General features: G+C 41.9%; 2 protein-coding genes across 3 annotated transcripts; one reads left to right on the forward strand and one right to left on the reverse strand.

The window, feature by feature from the left end:
- The first annotated feature begins 1,264 nt into the window (after window positions 1-1,264).
- On the forward strand, window positions 1,265-8,977 carry si:dkey-261l7.2 (uncharacterized protein LOC569751 homolog). Of its 2 annotated transcripts, none has more exons than XM_026944910.3 (7): window positions 1,265-1,548; window positions 1,729-1,861; window positions 3,941-4,030; window positions 4,143-4,237; window positions 6,278-6,441; window positions 6,643-6,759; window positions 8,079-8,977. In XM_026944910.3, exons 2-7 carry the CDS (start codon window positions 1,737-1,739, stop codon window positions 8,130-8,132), a joined length of 645 nt encoding a protein of 214 aa, XP_026800711.1. In that variant the 5' UTR covers window positions 1,265-1,548; window positions 1,729-1,736; the 3' UTR covers window positions 8,133-8,977. The 2 variants fall into 2 exon arrangements, with proteins under 2 accessions (XP_026800711.1, XP_026800710.1); XM_026944909.3 differs by having other exon boundaries at window positions 1,270-1,548; window positions 8,075-8,977.
- A 768-nt stretch (window positions 8,978-9,745) lies between these two features.
- irak1bp1 (interleukin-1 receptor-associated kinase 1 binding protein 1) lies at window positions 9,746-15,117 on the reverse strand. The gene is made up of 4 exons (XM_026945092.3): window positions 14,795-15,117; window positions 10,802-10,867; window positions 10,554-10,684; window positions 9,746-10,384 (listed from the first exon to the last, which is right to left on the reverse strand). Exons 1-4 carry the CDS (start codon window positions 15,086-15,088, stop codon window positions 10,126-10,128), a joined length of 750 nt encoding a protein of 249 aa, XP_026800893.2. The 5' UTR covers window positions 15,089-15,117; the 3' UTR covers window positions 9,746-10,125.
- Window positions 15,118-16,435: the final 1,318 nt, after the last annotated feature.

The raw sequence follows: 16,435 nt of genomic DNA on the forward strand, positions 1-16,435 counted from the left end.
GCAATGTTTCTTTAAAAATAGAGTGTAACCTTGGTAACTTTTTTTTTTAAATAACATTAAAGCTTTGGAATTTTTAATTACACCCAGGTTTCTTTCTTCAGATTTTATAAATGAGACAAAAGAGCTTCATTCCTCATGAACCTGTTTCCTCTGAGCTTTATTACCAAGTATCAGTATCTCAGTCTTGTTGCAAAAGTTTTATGACAGCCGTAAAGACATCTCTCACATTATTAGTCCACTGAGAGAGCTTTGACTTGAATTTGAGATGGGTTTCCTTATTATGTTTCATAGAGGTAGCATATACACTCCTGGGCAAAAAAAAAAAAAAAAAATAGGCCAAAATAGCAGATATTAAGCTTTTAATGGTCTTAAAAACAAATCATTGGTCAGGAAATTAGCAAGAATTAAACATACGCGCTCCTGAGAGCTCCTGTGCCGCCATTTGCTCGTTTAGTTCTTCAGTGAACTGTTTGGGGAAAAGCTAGAAACAGGGAAATTCACTTATATAGCCTTCTTGTATGCAAAGGTAAAATCATGATAATGATTGAAATGTTTGATGCAAAATTCAAACTAACACATGTCTGGGTGTACAAATTTTTTTTTTCTTAAAAGATTAGTCATTATTTGATTACCTGCCACACCTGATGCAGCCCATCAAGAGCCACAAGCCTTAAACATTTAAAGAAGTCAAAGGAAAAAGCTTCCCATACTAACTTCCTTTATCTATCTGTTTAATTCTTGCTGATTTCCTGACCAATGATTTTGTTAAGACCATTAAAAGCTTTATATGTTGCCATTCTGGGCATTTTGGACTTTTTTTTTTTTTTGCCCTGGAGTTTACACTGAGAAGGACAATGGTCCTAAAAACCAAACCAGGATGATTTCAGCCTGGGAAATGGCTGAGCCCTGAAGGTTAGTGAGTGACCAGATAAAGCACTGGCTCTGGCCCAGTCTGATTTCTGCTCTACTACACTGAATTGCCTGTAGATTTAATTGCACATTTGATCATATTAACATACTACACAAGTGCACTTTATAACTGAAGGCTACAGTTACTGGATAAAATGGCGGCTCCGTGTTTTGTGTGTTGTAGTGCTGGACTTATTTAACACACTACAGTAGTTCATGCTAGCGTGTGGTTTTGGAAGCGGTTCCTCTTTCATTTCAGTCACAGCCCGGTTTTGTGCTCGTCTCGTGGCTAAACAGCGCCCTCTACCTGCACACTTCCGCCATCACAAAAGCACATAAACACGTCCGCGCGCTACACTCCGCTCCTGACGTGGCGGAGCGCGAGTCGCACGCGTACACCTTCCTCCGCCCCGCGTGGGCCTCGGCTATTGGCCGCGCGTGCCCGTGTGCTGTCTGCGCGCCGACGCAGGTGCCAAAACCGAAACTTCTCCTCATGCAAATATTAACGGACTGCTTTAATGCGCGTGCTCCTGACACACCGCCGAAGTGTAGGTGAACTTTACCGACCCGAATCGCGCGTGCTTCGTCTCTGGTTATAAACTTTACTACACAGTCCGTGCGCTCGCGCCGTCACTGCAGGTGAGTGGAACAAATCTGTGTTAGTATCTGCTGACTTCCTGTTGTTAAAACACAAGTTCTGTTTTTGTGTTGTTGTTTTTTGTTAATGGCAAACCTCGCGCTCAAGTCACAGATCAGTGTTTAGCTCGTTTGTAGACAGCTGCGTTTGACACGGTGTTTTTGTTTGCGTTGAAACGACAGATCACGTGATGCCGCAGGTGACGGGGCCCGTGCTGCTGCAGCTCGCGCTGCTCCTGTGCGCTCTGCCCGCGCAGTACCTCATCATGGAGTGGACCAGCGGAACCGCCGCACAGCGCAGACTGGCCACACAGGGGTATACACACACACACACACACACACACACACACACACTGTACAGTCAGCATCCTCATATGATTATAGCATGATTAATCCTATGATTATAGAAATGGAAAGATATATATTTTAAAATAAAATCAAAATTCTTACAAAAACCTTTCTCTTAAAGATGAAGAACAAAGTAAGTGTTAACTGGAACAGCAGTGTTTACACTTTCATTCATTCACCTTCGGTAAACACTTCATCCTGGTACAGGACGCGCCGGCTCCGGAGCCTATCCCAGAAACACAGGAGGCACCACACACACACACACACACACACACACACACACACACACACACACACATTCACACACTCATTCACACCTAGCGTAGCCAGTCCACCTACTGGCATGATTTTGGGAGGTGGGAGAAAACCAGAGAACCCGGAGGAATCCCTTACACACACGAGGAGAACCTGAACCTGAGCTCAGGATCGAACCGGAAATCCTGGAGCTGTGAGCAAAATAGAGAATGAAAGTTATTTAGAAACGATAATTCTTCCAGTCACTGACTATTTAAGGTCTATTTTCAGGTTGCAGCCGTATTCCGAATACGATGTTTATATGCGTACAGGCATCAGAATATTCCTGTAAACATGGTTGAAAGTATGCCTGAGGTGCCAGTCCTCAATACCGAGCCTACAGCTAAGCATCTGTAAGCACCCACAATTCCTTGTGGACTGAGCATGCGCATGTATCTCCTTTCAGTGGATCTTCTGAATAAGGTGTTTACATACAACAAATTTCCGATGAAAACATTTTCCAGGGGTGGGAATCGGTATTTGGGGAATCAGAATATTGTCTTAATCTGAATCAGGAAATCGGATTGCGGCGTTTACGTGACTCAATACTAATTAGAACATCGCCAAATTCCGATTAATATAAGAATATTGATGTGCATGTAAATGTAGCCACTTTTGGACATATAAGTAGTATAGCTAAAAGTATGTCATATAGGACTCTTTGGACAAATATGTTTTATTTACATTTAAACTGTATTTTTAGCTCTTGAGCAATTACGCAGGAAAAGCCTTGATGTCTATTATAATGCCATCAATTAATTTATGCTACTTTTTTGGTTTGTTTTCTGTAGTTCTGAAAAAGCTTTTCTTTGCCCCACATTCATCTAGGGACCCATATAAGACACATAGACACACACACACACACACACACACACACACACACCAAACAGGCTATATAGGGAGTCAGCAGAAATCCCATTCTGAAGCCGTTTCCTAAACAAGTCCTCAGGGATCCCCAGGCGCTCCACAGTTTTGCTGTTTTCCAGATCCCAAGACTGAAAACAAGCAATCCATCACATGGAATACCTGCTGCATGTGTGATGGGAGCTGAGGGACAACAAAACTACAGACAGTCTGGGATTTGGGAAAGACTGCTTTATAGTATAGGCCTAGTCCTAAAACTGGTCCTCTCTCTCTCTCTCTCTCTCTCTCTCCTCTGTGCTGAATAGAGTTTCTGGGTAAAGCTTTACTTGTGTCTCAACTGCTCAGCGTTAAAGGAATATTTCAGGAAAACGTGAAATTTGCACAAGATTAAATTCCCTCTGCAAAATGAAATAAGACAACACCAAACATGTCCCAGCTGATCAAGTATTTGGGTCATTTGGGGTAAATAGATATTTTCATTTTTGACTGAACTGTTCCTGTGGCTTGTCAATTATTATTATTTTTTTTAAACTGTTTTTCAAGTTGCTCTTAATGCATCATTGATCTGTATTTACTTAAAATAGGGGCACAGCTGCAGTCATGGAGAGTTGGAGTTTGTGGCTCTTAATTCTTCATAAACAATGAAAATACCAAGCACCAGCATCCCATTTAAGAGTCATCTTAAAACCTTTTCTTCCAAAATGTTTGTCTTCTTCCCTGTAGTCTTTTTGTTGATAAAAAAGTGATCTTAAGTGTCGGAAAGACACTATATAAATGGAACCCATTAAGTATTATTATTATTATTATCATTATTATGATTATTATTATTATTGCTGTTGCACCAGGCTTGCAGTGTTTATATACTGTATTTCTGCTTCTCTTTATTCAGGATCCTTGATGCGTGGAAAAGCATGAGGAAATCGTATCTAAACGTGACTATCTGGGTAGACTGGATCACTTCCTGGATGCCCAAACTTCCGTAAGCTTTAGACGAAAAACCTTTCACTGTTCATTTTTAAAACCCTGCACATGTACAAACATGTAGATCTGTGCTCACACACATACACACACACACACACACATACACACAGACTGTTGGGAGCGGAGGAGGAGCTGGAGGAGATGCATGGAGAGATCATGGCGCTGGAGATTCTGATGCAGAGTAATGAGCACGGCTACTTTGCAGGTAAGAGGCATTTTTTCTAGCATGTCATGTGAAACATTTATACAACACTTCAGCTTCTGTCATGAGCCTAAACCGGATTGGTAGTTCACCTCGTGGTTCAGAAGTCTATTTCTGTTACTTTAAAAATGAATATCTTCCTACTAGTTTGGCTAAATTTATGGAATTTTTCCCTTTATCCCAAATGTAGTCAGTCAACATGTTCAGTGTTTCAGTGTTTTTTTTTTTTTTTTAATGGATTTGTTAATGTTGCTAAAAAGTGAGGAAAGCTTATAGGTTCCCATTGTGCAAACTGCCGTAGAAATTATAAACACACTCGCATCAACAAACTTTATTTGGCTCTGACACCATTACTGTATTAAAGAAATTCAATATACTACTCAAATCAGAACTGCATCCATGACCAGGAGACAACGGAGCAAAAAAACTGGCCGTGTTTTCCTGGTATGAGGGATTGCGTTACTCTACACAGCAGTCAATCACAGCAGCAACATTAGCCAATCGTAGGCAGCTGTGAGCTCATGAACGAGGACGAGGATGGATAGCACGTTATTCCGAGTGTGTTACGATGCCTTGTGACGCAGCATTTGCAGAAGTACGAAAAAATGTGGTTGGTCTTATGATCAGGGAGAAGTGACTGGTGGGTGGGAATTGGCAGGTGGCCAAATTGGGGAGACAATAGAGAAAATGAAGCAGTACATGACCACAATTAAGTCGTTACTAAAGATGAAAGAATGAAAAAATGATACCATATTAGACCATATCAGAAATGTAAACAAATCTAAACAACATAACGAGGTTTGCTGAACTGGTAGCTATAAACTTCCTTTACTTGCTGGCTGCATTATCATAGCTCCAGTGCTTAACTGAACTAGACGATCTTCGTAAAACAAACATGTTTTGGTTGATCGACTACATTTGGGGTAACGTTTGATTTTTGGCTGAACTATTCCTTTAATACTAAAGAGCATTTTTTACATCTTGTTGTATCCAATGTGGTGAATTATTAATGCCTCTATAATTTAATCTGTATTCGAACCTGAAACACCCGCATGCCAAGGCTTCCAACATTGCCAAATAAGGAGAAGAGCAGTTCATCTGGTGGAGCTCACAGGCATGTGGCACGTACTACTGAGAAATGGCCACGTCTTCTGTCACTGTTCAAACAATGCAGTTTGACTAAGACTTAGTTCTACAGCCAAAAGGCTAAACATAAGTTTTACATGAAACTGAGACTCTCTGAGGAGCAGCTGTGCCACAAATAGCACCCGAGTTTCCTCTTCACTCTCTCTACTTTTCAGAAACAGGTCAAGAGCAAGAATTAAAATTTTTGGTGAAAAACTCCCTGACTAATGCCTGGGCCTAATAACAAAATTTATACCATTCTAACAGTTGTTCAAAATGTGAGAGAGTCTAGATATAACAGATTACACACTTTCGGATTAAGCTCACAAATCCGAATGATCCTGACTCTCAGAACATGAGGTCTTGCAGAGCTTCTAGCGAACACCTGACTTCATGGCAGACAACAGATCAGCTCAACTGCCACTGGTTATCAGTCAAGACTGTGTTTTCACATGAGACGGTCATTGTTTCTCCACACGACAGGAAGTGGACTTGTAACCATTTAATATTTTAAATCAGGACAGCAAAGACTCTCCTGTGAGTAAACTGGAGGTGTTAAGATTGGATTTTACACACCTTACACCAGGACACTGGGGGACAATGATCATTTAAGACCTGACAGAAATCAGGACACCCTTTGGGGGCAGATTGCTGTACCGTTGAAAATGTCTAATGCTCCACACTTCCTTTTTTCACTGGCTATAGTACATCATCTTGTACATCATCTGCCCACTGTGAACTGTGCCTACTGAACGCTCCACTCACATTGAAATATTCACCATTTCAGACACAGTATGAAGTTTGCTCCACTTCAGACTCACACATAGATAAAGAGCTGCTCTTCCAAACCAAGTGAGTATCACAGCATTTAGTTTGGCAAGTAGTAAAACTTCAGTGTGTGTGTTTGTGTGTGTGTAGCTTCAGAGGTGACGCGCAGCCCCAGGCCAGCGTATGTGCTGCACCGTGTTGGAGAGGTCGTCATAGAGACCCAGAATCACATGGTGGGGGTGATAGTGGGCTGGGATGAAGGACTCCGAGCTCCTCCAGAGTGGTTAAGGAGGAAAAAATACACAGACTCAGAGGTCTCAAAGCACGCACACACACACACACACACACACACACACCTTTCTAAAGCTTCCTAAAATCTCAGAACAGAAATACTTTCTATAATGACGTAGTTCTAAAAATTTGAGGAATTTAAAATTTAATAGATACATTTACCCTTCTTACCCGTTATTTGTACATATATTTGTGTGCGTGTGTGTTTGTGTGTGTGTGTGTAGGTGAAAAGATTGGAGGACACCCCACACTACAAAATTTTGTTCAGTGGACCTGATCCGTCCTCTCTGATGATTGGATACTTGCCCCAAAATTCACTCCAACTCTTTGAGGGATACAGGGTACGAAGAAACTCATTCCTTTCTCCATCACCTCCATCTGGCTTAAGTCACTATAGATTAGTTTATTCTTATCAGTGCACCGACTCAGAACAGCATCTATCTTGTGAAGGTTGTCAGGTGATGGAGGCGGAATTAAGAACAGGAAACTCTGTTAGCACACTTGCAACGGTTATAATTAGTAGTGTACTATTATTAGGAACATAATTCAATTAGTTTCCTTTAGAATTATGCATTTCTTTCTTACTTTCTCTTCTTCCTGTTTCATGCTCATGCGTATCAATCACAGTGATGGAGGCATGGCCTCTGTGACTGTCAGTCATACACTTTAGTTGCATTAAAGGAGGTGTGGCCTCTGTGCTTGTTATTCACGGTGAAGGAGGAATGCCTTCACAGCCTATCAGTCGTGAGGCTGGCACAGAGGCCAGTACCAATGAGAGAGGCGTGGCCTCTGTGCTTATCAGTACCAGTGAGAGAGGCGTGGCCTCTGTGCTTATCAGTACCAGTGAGAGAGGCGTGGCCTCTGTGCTTGTCAGTACCAGTGAGAGAGGCGTGGCCTCTGTGCTTGTCAGTACCAGTGAGAGAGGCGTGGCCTCTGTGCCTATCAGTACCAGTGAGAGAGGCGTGGCCTCTGTGCCTATCAGTACCAGTGAGAGAGGTGTGGCCTCTGTGCCTATCAGTACCAGTGAGAGAGGCGTGGCCTCTGTGCTTATCAGTACCAGTGAGAGAGGCGTGGCCTCTGTGCCTATCAGTACCAGTGAGAGAGGTGTGGCCTCTGTGCCTATCAGTACCAGTGAGAGAGGCGTGGCCTCTGTGCCTATCTGTACCAGTGAGAGAGGCGTGGCCTCTGTGCCTATCAGTACCAGTGAGAGAGGTGTGGCCTCTGTGCCTATCTGTACCAGTGAGAGAGGTGTTGGGAGTGAATGAGGTGTGGCTTCTGAGCATATCAGTCTTAGGCACCGAGGCCAAGCCTCTTAACTATCAGTCCCTGTGTCCTTAAAGCTAGTTTTTCTTTACAGTGGAAATCAGACTGCTCTAAACTGTATCATATTAAATTAAATTATTTTCCATTCTTTTCTCGCTAATGGGAGAAATGTCATCACATTGTTTTGTCAGATGTAATAGATTTAAAGGTTGAAAAACACTGGACTGCTCCTTTAAATGTATCATTGATCACGTACTGAGATGCTCATCACAAGACCCACAACACTTTAATCAGAAAAACATTTATTGACACCATTTCCATAAAAATTCTAATACTTTGTCATACTCTGTGTGTGTGTGTGTGTGTGTGTGTGTGTGTGTGTGTGTGTTCCAGCCAGAAATCCCCACTCTGGATCAGTATTTCTCTCACTTTGACGGGAAAAAATTTGTGATGCTCGACTGGCTGAGAGACATCTACCCTGAGGACTGAGAGAGAAACGGAGACCGACACACCAGCATGTCGGATCACACTGATATGTTGATGGTACGGTGTGAAAGTCGTTCTGTTGTGAATTAGCACATGTCACTTTGAGCACAGCTCTCCTCACTCTCGTGCCTTGGAGTCTGCTGATGGAGTGTGGATGTGATTTAGGCTGTGACCATGCTTCAGCGCTTTTACAGTTAGGACTGCAAATTCAGGGATGATTAACACAAATAAATAAATTACAACTAACTATGTGAGTGAATCAGATGAAGGACTGGCTCACAGAGAGGGACATTTTATTTTTCTATTATTTAATTGCCTCTGTTTGTTAAACATACACTGGGTTTTTCATGAATGTAATTCAGATCATTGCGGTTTAAAGAATCCTCAGTACTGTGCAATGGATTTTTAACATACTTTTAAACAGTGTTCTCAAGAATATGTCAACTAGAAGTGAAACCACACACCTGAGCTAATTAAGTGTTGTTTGTTTTTTGCCATTTGCTTATGTATGGTATGTGTTACAGCTGCTCAGGATGTATGATATTTGCATTATTGGGCCTCAGAGGGTTTAGTTTTGATTACTTTGGGATTAGATGGGGAGTGAGTACTGTTTGTACTATCAGGAAAAGAAAGAAAAAAAAGTGGGGAAGGATAAACTAGCCTTGAATCTGGAGGCAACAGCACAGTTCAGTATAATTTCTATTATTAAAAGCAGCCATGCCTTGTGAAATTCAGGGTCTTTCAGCAGATTATTTGCCTAAAAGTTTGTCCATTTTTCAGTCTCTAGTCTAAATAAATGGTTAAGATTCACCTTGCGCCTGAAGTATTTCTGATTCATGTTCGGACACAACGCTTTACACACATTATATTTTAAATGTTTCAACTTCTTCACTAATTCTTGAATCTGAGTTATTAGAAGGTGTTGATTAATTTTCTATAACAGCAGCTCTTACAGTAGTGGTGGTTATAAATAAATTCACAGGTTTATATTAATGTGCTCATTCTAATACTTTATCATTTTTATAGTTTATAACAGTGCATTCACAGGGACTTGTATGGGACAGAGACACTCCACATAATCTAAGGATTAAAAAAATGGATTAAGAAAATGTGTAGTTAATGTAACAAAAGATGTCTAATTGTTGAAATGGTGAAGTTTTCTCTAAGGGGAATTTATGGAGCTTTATGGAAGGAGCCTCCAGTGTCAGTGCTTTGTAATGGTCGGTAAATTTTCTGCCATGGGAAAGACATGCTGCGCTTTTTATTCAAGAGACAGAAACAAGTCGAACTAAATGCCATAGAGATGCCTCCGCCACCAAGTCTAGTCCGTCTTCTTTGCCAGAAATACAACTATTTCAGACATTCTGTGACTTTGACCCTGTTTGGGTCAATTCCAAAATCGAATCAGTTCATCTGCGGGTTACAGTGATGATTTTACAGAAATCCTACAAACATTTAACCACTTGTTCTTGCGATATCACGCTAATGAGAATCACAGATGGATGGATGGATGGATGGACAGCCTGAAAACATAATCCCTCAACCACTCAGTTGTGGATGCAAAAAAAGAGAGGCTAGTGAGGGAAAGGATGTTTATAGCTGCTATAACATGATAGTGATGTTAACAGGAACTAGCTTGTTTTGTTGTTTTGTTGATGTTCCACAACATTAAATGTAACTACTATATAAACATATACAAATACATGTCATTCTTTAATACATTTAAAAATTAATAATTGACAAACTGTTGCTGTATAAGAGGAATAAAACACTTTGGGAAATGTTGTAATTGGAAAATAATAAACTTGTGGGTGGAAACATACTGGCCATAAAGTTTGCATATACTGTTAGCACATGTGATGTTATTTCATGTCTTTCTGTAGTTCACTGAATCACAAAAATGAAGATTTATCTCTGGCCGGGATTTGTGTTAGCAGTTTCTTCCAGGAGTGTGTTCTTCATAACCTCTTCCTCGTACTGTGCTTAGGCCGCAGCTCAAACGTCACAAACACATGTGATGATGCAGTGATTGACATCTGGCCCACCTTCTCCTGCAGACTCAGAGTACTGGCCACGCCCTCTCGCTGCTCAGACGTCCACTCCCGAGACTCCTCCTCCCGTACCAATAAGGGCCGTCCTAAAGCCTGTCCTAGCAGGTTACACACCTCGTGTGCTTTAAGGCGAGCGTTTTCCACGGCTGCTGCACACACACGTCTCCTGCACAAAGCACCAGATATCACATCATCGAGCCTCATTTATCAAGCAGGATATGGACCTATTTCTTTTTGAGCTTTTGTTGTGCTTTGTAAAAGTATAGCTGTGAAGGGTGGGAATACTACAGACATTAGGAGCTTCTAAACAATGCTCATGAATATATCAGACCTACCGTATCACACTGAGGCTTTCTGAACTGTGGAAGAAACGTGGATCCCCGACACACACACTTCTGTCCAGCTTTTCGATTAGCACCGAGCGAACAGCTTGCATCTTCACAAAGTCTGAAAACACCATGCTCACCTTTCCCCACATACACACACACACACTATGCATAACCAAATATCTGATCAAACAAGCACTGAATCACAGCTTTATTAAATCCTGAATTACTGCTGAAGCGTTTTAATGATGTCCCACCTCAGCCTGCATATGGTACAGCTCTTCCTCTCTCTGCAAGTGTTTCATCACAGTGATGTCCTCCTCCTGACAGAAAATATTAAACATGACAGGTTTTACTGTTGCCCTGTCAGTATATGGAGAAATAATATTGATATCACAATAAATCACATCTCAATGAGCATTGAAGAACCCTGACCAACTTCACTGTTCCTCACAGTAACAAACAGCTGATGTGATATTAAAATATTTTATTCTTTCTTGCTCCTTGTTAAATAATTCATTTTTAAAACATTCAAAACATACATTTTCTAGCACTTCTGCTTTGCTGGCCCTTGTACACAAAGTCAACAATGTGACATCCATCCTGCGTCATAGAAAGGTTTTGTGCTATGTCATATTTTTCCCAATTCTACCTTGTAGTTTCTGTATTTTAGAGCATTTATTTTTATTTATTTATTTATTTTTAATACAAAAAGGACACTCTGGTCAAAATCTTGTCTACAGTGCAAATGTCTAGCTTTGAATTAGTCTCCAAAGTTTGCATAGTCTTACTCTGATGAAAGCAACGAGACTTTTAATGTGACGTAGGTTTTACTTCTTCATTATGTTTTCCTTCATTATCACGAGTCACAAATACGCTCAGAAAGTGTATGCAAAGATATTAACAGTGAAACAAATAAAATGATGTTTTGGGACGTGATCTCAATGTGGGCTTATGTTAAACATTTGTGTAAGGACTTTCGCAAATCTCTCTGGCATTTCTGTTTGATTTCTTCCACTCTTTGCTCTTTGATCTAGGTTTCTTCCATTTCTGAATTATGGTTTTCACTTTAAAGGTCAGTATTTTTATTTGAGAGCTTGTTAAAGCAGGTTGACTCTTGACTGCTTACAGAAAACTGCTTGAGAGTTTGAGCCTCCCTGTTCCTTTCGGACTTACTTCAGACTTAACAACTTAAAGGTGTTGACTGTTTTAACCATTGAAACCCATTCAAATAAATTAACCAGAACCAGGGGTTTTCAAATCTTTCACAGCCAGGGGTGCAAAGGGTTAAACAAATTCAACGGCTCTCCAACAAAACAGTTTTCCCTCTCTTTCTTTCTCTCCTTCTTAATTGACATTTACAGCATTTAGCATGCAGATGCCCTTTAGAAGCATTTAGAAGTGCTTTACAGTCTCCATCAAAAACACCTCCTCATGCTACTTCACTACATCAGGCACTAAGAGTACCATCAGCCTAAAAACCCTGTCGGGGAGGTTAGAAAAGGATTTTTTAATAAACAGATTAATAAAATTATTCAAATGTTAGGCTCATTATTTAAATGTGTACAGCAATATTGGTTATATTGTTTATTTATTGGAACTATAGAGCGTTTTATTCCTGAACTTTATACTGACTCAACAATTTAGGTCCAACATTACATTATTTATAGGCAACTCTTTTTCAGTTATTGAGGTTTGGATCAATTCAACTGACCAGAATGTTAATGTTGTTGTTGTTGTTGTTGTTGTTATTATTATTATTATTAGTAGTAGTAGTACCTCATGGCACATTGTAACTGGCACCTTTACACTTTCTTGCACAACATCCAAGCGCGTGATTTACAGTTTGTTTACATATCTTACATAATTTCTTGTACAAAGATTAGCGCCTTGTCCTCTTTAATAGATATTGATTATTGTTTTTTGCACTGTCCTTCTTTACTTTTATGTTTATTGTATTTATTGTATTTTTTGTTGTATTTTTTACCACTACTGTAACAGTGCAATTTCCCTCAGGATCAATAAAGTATCTATCTATCTATCTATCTATCTATCTATCTATCTATCTATCTATCTGCGCTGCAGGTGTGTGTACAGAGAGCTGCAGGTGAGTGTACAGAGAGCTGCAGGTGAGCGTACAGAGAGCTAGAGGTGAGTGTACAGAGAGCTAGAGGTGAGCGTACAGAGAGCTGCAGGTGAGCGTACAGAGAGCTGCAGGTGTGCGTACAGAGAGCTAGAGGTGAGTGTACAGAGAGCTAGAGGTGAGTGTACAGAGAGCTAGAGGTGAGCGTACAGAGAGCTGCAGGTGAGTGTACAGAGAGCTAGAGGTGAGTGTACAGAGAGCTAGAGGTGAGTGTACAGAGAGCTAGAGGTGAGTGTACAGAGAGCTAGAGGTGAGCGTACAGAGAGCTGCAGGTGAGTGTACAGAGAGCTAGAGGTGAGTGTACAGAGAGCTAGAGGTGAGCGTACAGAGAGCCGCAGGTGAGCGTACAGAGAGCTAGAGGTGAGCGTACAGAGAGCTGCAGGTGAGCGTACAGAGAGCTGCAGGTGAGTGTACAGAGAGCTAGAGGTGAGTGTACAGAGAGCTAGAGGTGAGTGTACAGAGAGCTGCAGGTGAGTGTACAGAGAGCTGCAGGTGTGTGTACAGAGAGCTGCAGGTGAGTGTACAGAGAGCTGCAGGTGAGCGTACAGAGAGCTGCAGGTGAGCGTACAGAGAGCTAGAGGTGAGCGTACAGAGAGCTAGAGGTGAGCGTACAGAGAGCTGCAGGTGAGCGTACAGAGAGCTAGAGGTGTGTGTACAGAGAGTTGCAGGTGAGTGTACAGAGAGCTAGAGGTGAGCGTACAGAGAGCTAGAGGTGAGCGTACAGAGAGTTGCAGGTGAGCGTACAGAGAGCTAGAGGTGAGCGTACAGAGAGCTGCAGGTGAGCGTACAGAGAGCTGCAGGTGAGCGTACAGAGAGCTGCAGGTGAGCGTACAGAGAGCTGCAGGTGAGTGTACAGAGAGCTGCAGGTGAGTGTACAGAGAGCTAGAGGTGTGTGTACAGAGAGCTAGAGGTGTGTGTACAGAGAGCTAGAGGTGTGTGTACAGAGAGCTAGAGGTGTGTGTACAGAGAGCTGCAGGTGAGCGTACAGAGAGCTAGAGGTGTGTGTACAGAGAGCTAGAGGTGAGTGTACAGAGAGCTGCAGGTTAGCGTACAGAGAGCTAGAGGTGAGCGTACGGAGAGCTGCAGGTGAGCGTACAGAGAGCTGCAGGTTAGCGTACGGAGAGCTAGAGGTGAGCGTACAGAGAGCTGCAGGTGAGTGTACAGAGAGCTGCAGGTGAGTGTAGAGAGCTAGAGGTGAGTGTACAGAGAGCTGCAGGTGAGTGTACAGAGAGCTAGAGGTGAGTGTACAGAGAGCTAGGTGTGTGTACAGAGAGTTGCAGGTGAGTGTACAGAGAGCTAGAGGTGAGTGTACAGAGAGTTGCAGGTGAGTGTATAGAGAGCTAGAGGTGAGTGTACAGAGAGCTGCAGGTGAGTGTACAGAGAGTTGCAGGTGAGTGTACAGAGAGCTAGAGGTGAGTGTACAGAGAGTTGCAGGTGAGTGTACAGAGAGCTGCAGGTGAGTGTACAGAGAGCTGCAGGTGAGTGTACAGAGAGCTGCAGGTGAGTGTACAGAGAGCTAGAGGTGAGTGTACAGAGAGCTGCAGGTGAGTGTACAGAGAGCTAGAGGTGAGTGTACAGAGAGCTGCAGGTGAGTGTACAGAGAGCTAGAGGTGAGTGTACAGAGAGCTAGAGGTGAGTGTACAGAGAGCTAGAGGTGAGTGTACAGAGAGCTGCAGGTGAGTGTACAGAGAGCTAGAGGTGAGTGTACAGAGAGCTAGAGGTGAGTGTACAGAGAGCTGCAGGTGAGTGTACAGAGAGCTAGAGGTGAGTGTACAGAGAGTTGCAGGTGAGTGTACAGAGAGCTAGAGGTGAGTGTACAGAGAGCTGCAGGTGAGTGTACAGAGAGCTGCAGGTGAGTGTACAGAGAGCTAGAGGTGAGTGTACAGAGAGCTAGAGGTGAGTGTACAGAGAGCTAGGTGTGTGTACAGAGAGCTAGAGGTGAGTGTACAGAGAGCTAGGTGTGTGTACAGAGAGCTAGAGGTGAGCGTACAGAGAGCTAGAGGTGTGTGTACAGAGAGCTAGAGGTGAGTGTACAGAGAGCTGCAGGTGAGTGTACAGAGAGCTAGGTGTGTGTACAGAGAGCTGCAGGTGAGTGTGTGAGCCGCACCTTGACTCCGTGCTGGCGCGCGCTGTGCAGGATGTAGTCCAGTCTGCGCTGCACGCTGTTAGCCGCGTCGTTAGCACTTTCCTTACTGTTAGACACGGAGACGCTAACAGCGGCCCGGTCAGGAGGAGCGCAGAGCTCCGCACTGCCCGTCACCTCCACCTGCCTCCCGCCACCAGCACAGCGACTGCACCCCGCCTTCACTTCCCGCTTCACCTCCTGCTCCTTCACACCTCCACAAACGTCGCCGGTGGCCGGTACAAGAGAAGCGAAAACTCGAGCCGGACTGTGCGCCATCTTGGTAAACCGATGAAGCGCTATGGCAACGCGCGCGGAGCATGACGGGTAATGAAGCACGACGGGAAATGTAGTTTAGAATGAAAGTGGAAACTACACGCGTGTGTATATGTGTGTTTCAGTTGTGCAAGATTTTGCATAGAATGCTTCCAACAAACAAACAAACAAACAAACAAACACAAAACCACACACTATTCTAGCTATTCAATACTATATTTATTTATTTATTTATTATCTATCTATAATTGTGAAGGCAAGGTAAGTAATACAATTAAAACGTTTTAAAAAATAAAGAAAACAAATTCTCAAGTAAATAATTTGGAATAAAATAGTGGACAAATACTTTTTTCAGTTATTTTTGTTTTTCTTTCACTTTTCTTTTCATTTCTGTACATTGAGTACTTTTCCGTTTACTTTTCTACTTATTTCTCTTCTGTTGTTCTTTCTTTGTTCTTTCGTTGTGCTTCACCTTTTATTATTATAGTGAAATAATAAAATAAATTTAATTCATTACTTTGCTTTCTTGTTTCCTTTTATTTGAATTAAATGGACATTATTTCTGCTGGTTTTTACTGTAAGTTATTCAACTTCAGGTTAATGACCTATAATAAACCTATAAACTAAATAATAACTGTAACTGCTGTGAGAACTCTGTGAGAACCATTAATGTAGAAAATGGACAATGTTTAAAGAAGTGGTATGAAGAAGTGGTATGAAGAAGTGGTATGGAGACGTTGTATGAAGTGGTATGGAGATGTTGTATGGAGATGTGTTATGAAGAAGTGGTATGGAGATGTGTTATGAAGAAGTGTTATGAAGATGTTGTATGAAGTTGTGTTATGAAGAAGTGGTATGGAGATGTGGTATGGAGATGTGTTATGAAGAAGTGGTATGGAGATGTGTTATGAAGAAGTGTTATGAAGATGTTGTATGAAGTTGTGTTATGAAGAAGTGGTATGGAGATGTTGTATGGAGATGTTGTATGGAGATGTTGTATGGAGATGTGTTATGAAGAAGTGGTATGGAGATGTTGTATGGAGATGTGTTATGAAGAAGTGGTATGGAGATGTTGTATGGAGATGTTGTATGAAGTTGTGTTATGAAGAAGTGGTATGGAGATGTTGTATGGAGATGTTGTATGAAGTTGTGTTATGAAGAAGTGGTATGGAGATGTTGTATGGAGATGTTGTATGAAGTTGTGTTATGAAGAAGTGGTATGGAGATGTTGTATGGAGATGTTGTATGAAGTTGTGTTATGAAGAAGTGGTATGGAGATGTTGTATGGAGATGTGTTATGAAGAAGTGGTATGGAGACGTTGTATGAAGTGTTATGAAGAAGTGTTATGA

Source organism: Pangasianodon hypophthalmus, chromosome 16 (genome assembly GCF_027358585.1).
Source record: "Pangasianodon hypophthalmus isolate fPanHyp1 chromosome 16, fPanHyp1.pri, whole genome shotgun sequence".
Lineage (NCBI taxonomy): Eukaryota > Metazoa > Chordata > Actinopteri > Siluriformes > Pangasiidae > Pangasianodon > Pangasianodon hypophthalmus.

Bases quoted from the DNA above. Each gene is read 5' to 3' on its own strand.
- irak1bp1 (XM_026945092.3), bottom strand. From the start codon at position 15,088: ATGGCGCACAGTCCGGCTCGAGTTTTCGCTTCTCTTGTACCGGCCACC. The intron at 10,685-10,801 runs GTGGGACATCAT...ATGTGGGGAAAG, and splicing joins TGTACCATATGCAGGCTGAG to GTGAGCATGGTGTTTTCAGA. The intron at 10,385-10,553 runs GTAGGTCTGATA...TGCTTTGTGCAG, and splicing joins GAAAGCCTCAGTGTGATACG to GAGACGTGTGTGTGCAGCAG.
- si:dkey-261l7.2 (XM_026944909.3), top strand. From the start codon at position 1,737: ATGCCGCAGGTGACGGGGCCCGTGCTGCTGCAGCTCGCGCTGCTCCTG. The intron at 1,862-3,940 runs GTATACACACAC...CTCTTTATTCAG, and splicing joins CGCAGACTGGCCACACAGGG to GATCCTTGATGCGTGGAAAA. The intron at 6,760-8,074 runs GTACGAAGAAAC...TGTGTGTTCCAG, and splicing joins AACTCTTTGAGGGATACAGG to CCAGAAATCCCCACTCTGGA.